At 52.0% G+C, this 4,487-nt stretch overlaps 1 protein-coding gene across 1 annotated transcript; it reads right to left on the bottom strand.

Annotated features, from left to right (window-relative positions):
- Nucleotides 1-2,358: 2,358 nt before the first annotated feature.
- LOC123049826 (cytochrome P450 89A2) lies at nucleotides 2,359-4,487 on the bottom strand. The gene is made up of 2 exons (XM_044472692.1): nucleotides 3,407-4,487; nucleotides 2,359-3,027 (listed from the first exon to the last, which is right to left on the bottom strand). Exons 1-2 carry the CDS (start codon nucleotides 4,472-4,474, stop codon nucleotides 2,575-2,577), a joined length of 1,521 nt encoding a protein of 506 aa, XP_044328627.1. The 5' UTR covers nucleotides 4,475-4,487; the 3' UTR covers nucleotides 2,359-2,574.

Here is a 4,487-nt window from a genome sequence, read left to right as displayed (position 1 = left end):
TTGATAGCAGGAACAGGTTGAGTATTGGCGGTTGGCAGTCCATCGCCAAACCAGCTTGTCTGTCTCGTCGGACATCCGGAAGTTTTGGAGGCAGCGCCAAATGCCGATGTACTCCAGGGTTGCTTGGAGGCCCATGGCGCCGCGGATATCGGTTATCCATGAACGATTGTGTATGCCGTCACAGACTAGGCACTGTTTGCGGGTTCGCTTGGGGATCAGGGCCACCAGGTACGGTGCACACTCCGCAATGGACTGGCCATTAAGCCAATGGTCGGACCAGAACTTGTCGGTGCGGCCATCACCAATAATCCAGAAAGTTGAGGCGCGGAAGAATTGTGTGACAGCCGGATCCCGCGGCAGGTGTAGCTGTCGCCATGGGCGGGAGTCATTAGTGGCCGGGAACAATAGCCATCGAGTGCGCAGAGCGATGCCGGTGCGGTGCAGGTCGCGAATGCCGAGTCCGCCAAGAGCAAGGGTGTGACAGAGACGTGAGGCACGCGCCGGCCTTGGCGTCCTTCCGGCCATGCCACAGGAAATCTCGGATGATGCAGATGATTTTCTTGAGTATTGGTTGATTGATGGCCATGGCGAGGAGGATATGCACTGGCATGCCGGAGAGCACATGTCGCGCCAGTAAGAGGCGCTCGCCTCGGGAGAGCAGTGAGGCCTTCCAAGTAGCCAACTTCTTGGACATCCGTTCCACAAGAGGAAGAAGTGTCGAGGAAGGGGCTTTGCAGATGGAGATGGGTATCCCAAGGTAGGTGATGGGGAAGTGTTTCACGGGGCACTCCATGGATGCGCCAATGGCCGTGCAAGTCGCCGGGGGGCACTGGATCGAGGAGGCCAGCACTTGGCAAAGTTGGTGCGCAAGCCGGCAGCGTCGCTGAAGAACTGGAGTAGCTTGCGCACGGCCTCAAGCTCCTGGGGGTCGGGGTGGCAGAAAATAACGACATCATCGGCGAACAGGGAGATGCTCGAGGCGGCATGAAGGGGCGCGAGGCGGCGCAGGACACCCATGTTGACCGCAGCCTGAAGCAGGAAGTTCAGGGCGTCGATGGTAATGGCGAAGAGCATAGGTGAAAGTGGGTCGCCTTGCTGGAAAACGTTTGCGTGGGGGATGGGGGCCCTGGTCTTCAGTGGATTTGTTTGGATCCGGTATTCGTTCATTTTTGTTTGGGTGTTTATAGGTTTAATCCTTCTGCTCTACGACTTTGTTTATCGGCGATGGTTGCTGCTCTGGTGCGTTGGTCCTATGGGGCCTTAGCATGGAGACTTCCTGACGTTCTACTACAACAACAAGGCTTTCCCGGCTCCGATGAGGGAGGGGTGATGATGACGGCTCCTTCGACTCGCTCCAGTGTTTATAATCTCCGCTAGGTGGTCCACGGACCTGATTGTAATTTTTATTACCTCTAGTGTTCTTGGTACTATGAAGATTGAAGATGGATAGATTGGAAGTTTCTCTCAAAAAAAAGCATGGAGATGACAATAGAATATGAGGAATAAATATAGCGTTTCAAATGGAGATTCAGGACATTAAGGTTGCCCTAATGACAAACGAATAAATGGATAAAATTTACAGGATACCACTTCATAATATTTTTTCGTAACCATGAATAGGTGATGCACCATCTCATTTTTGAGCCAGACCCATGTATTTGTAATAAAGACCATAGGTTTTTTTAGAGTCCATACATAAGGAGGAAACCAATCTAGGGTTGAGCCCCCCTCCCTCATTGGGGTGGCCGAATCCACTCCCTCTGCCTCTCCTTAAATGCCCCCTTAGGGCTTCGTTTTAGGGTTATATTTTATTTAGCTAAAAGTTAGATGTCGATGTAACTTCATATACTTCATTTGTGTCCAACTACCAGACCAGTACCTCTATTAGAACCTTAACTTTATCATCTCTTTGAGATATAAGTACTTCATCTATATCCGCAATATTCACATCACATATCATAGTTTTTTTGTTCTCAATTGCTTGCGGGGACTAGACCTTCGTGGTCAGGTTAACCGTAGGTCTGGCATCTTTAGGAGCTAGGATATTGGTTTAACATTAGGCGCAAATTCATCGCATGTTATAGTTCGATCATCGAAGTCATTCATTGTGAAAATCAATGAAATGTTTCTGATCGAATGATTGGGAGACCCAAGGTGCTAACAAAAGGTTTAACCGATATAGAATCTATGGTGTCATGAGGAAGTGACATGTCAGCACAACAACATAATTCAGGTTAGTGGGCTTCTTTGAGTTGTCTTCTCTTTTATCGCTGGAATTCGAGTGAAAAATGAAACTTTCGAGTTGTGCTATACTCTTGCTTGTCCATTTGGATGCAGAATGCATGGAACGGTAATGAGTGATTGAAAAGAACAATAAAATTCAGTCGACTGACATAGTCATCCCATGCATTCGATCTGTTCATTCTTAAACTATCATGATCAGCCAACATAACAGAACAACCGAGAATGATGTGCTTCAGTGTTCAGAACCCAATCCCTACATAGAGGTTAAGCTTATTTTGAGCATGCAACAAAGGAAATTACAATCTTACAAGCTGGTATATCATGTCTAATTTACTCCTCCTTTCGAGAATTTACTCCTCCTTTCGAGATCCCCTCCCGCCGCGGAAGCACAGCGAGGTGAGCACGCAACGGGTGCTTCATGACAGTGAAGAATCTGAAATGTGGGCGGAGATTGACAGCCAGCTCCCCCTCCGCCTCCCTCCACTCAAACTCCCTAACGAGGTTGGCAGTGAAGTATCCCATGTGGAGCATGGCGATGCCCATGCCGGGGCACACCCTTCGGCCGGCACCAAACGGTATCATCCTGATCTCCCCACCGCTTCCGGCGGCCGCAACAAGGTTGACGTTTTCCCCACCTTTGTCGGCTAGGAACCGTTCTGGCTTGAACTCATCCGGGTCGGCCCACGTTGCCTTGTCTTGCGCCAGAGACTTCAGCGCGAAGAGCACATTGGTGCCTGTCAGAATACGCTGGCCATCATGAACGATGTCGTCTTTTTCCGACACCTTGTGAGTAACAGAAAATTACATTAATGTCCTCGATTAGTTATTTCATCTCAATTGTAGTACTCCTCTGTTTTTGTCTACTCTGCATATTAGCTTTGACTAAAGTAGTTTTATCAAGTTTATACTCCCTTCGTCTCATAATATAAGAGCATTTTTTTGTCAAAAACTCTTTTATACTATGGGATGGAGGGAGTAGCAAACAATATGGACATTAAGATTACCAATTGATATGATTGAAAACATATTCAATAATGAATCTAATTGTATTGATTTGGTGGTTTATATGTTAATATTTTTTTGTAAACTTGGTCAAAGACAAAGCTAATTAGGGAAGGAGTATGTCTCATGCATGCCAGCATGCAGTCCGTTGCTTAATTACCTGCCTAAACACCAAGGTCGCGGTCGGGTACAGCCGGAGCACCTCCATGAGGACAGCGTTGAGGTACTCTAGCTTCCCAAGAACCTCCTCGCCCACCTCCTCGGCGTCCGCGTCAACAGCAGCGTTGATCTCCCTACGGACAGCCTCTTGCATGTGTGGGCGCTTCACCAGGTTCGCCATGATCCACTGCAGCGCCGCGGCCACAGTTTCAGTTCCTGCACCAAGGAACTCGGAGCACATGCCCACGAGCTCGCCGTCGGTGAGCCGACGCGGCCGCCTGCGTTTGTTGTGGTCGTCCGGGACCCGGAGGTCAATGAGCGTGTCCACATACGCCGGCGTCTCGCCAGATTTGCGTTGCCGGCTGCGGCGGGCGTGGATGAGCGGGAGGTACATCTCCTCCTGCTTCCGCCGCAGCGCGACTAGCTTGCTCCACCGTTGGCGGTGGATCAACCTAGCCACCGCTGGCAACTTCGCGAAGACGCGCAGCTCAGGGAAGAACTGGACGAGGTCGTGCTGGGCGTCGGCCATCGCGCGGGTGAGGCCCGCGTCGACGCCCTCGCCGAAGCACATGGTCGTGAGCAGGCCGACCATGGCGGTGCGGATGCTCTCCGCCGCGAGGACTAGGCCGTCGGGTTTGGAAGTGCACTGCTCTCTTAGGTCTGCGACGAGACCGCAGAGCGCGTCGCGGCGGGCGGCGGCGTAGCGGTGGAGGCGCACCGGATGGAGAACCTCAGAGGTGAGGTTGCGGCGCGCGACGCGCCAGAACGGGCCGTATGGCGCCGAGGTTAGATTGTGGTAGCGGCGGTGTGAGAGGACGGAGCTTGGCGCCATGGATGCCGGGCGGTTGGAGAAGGAGCCGCCGACGCAGCCACGGACGAGAAGGCGGTGCGCTGTCGCGCGGTCCCTGATGACGATGGCTGGCTGCCGGAGCCAGCCCGCGAAAGTCGACTTGAGGCTGGTGGCGAGGCGCGTGTAGACTGCCTTGCTCGATGCATGCCCATGCCGGCGGACGACCATGGCGACGAGGAGGAGCATCAAGCTCAAGGTGAGAACGAGTAGGTCTTGCATGGCTGATGTCTTT

The sequence above is a fragment of the Triticum aestivum genome, chromosome 2D (genome assembly GCF_018294505.1).
Source record: "Triticum aestivum cultivar Chinese Spring chromosome 2D, IWGSC CS RefSeq v2.1, whole genome shotgun sequence".
Taxonomy (NCBI): domain Eukaryota; kingdom Viridiplantae; phylum Streptophyta; class Magnoliopsida; order Poales; family Poaceae; genus Triticum; species Triticum aestivum.
This window is presented reverse-complemented; position numbering and strand designations above follow the sequence as displayed.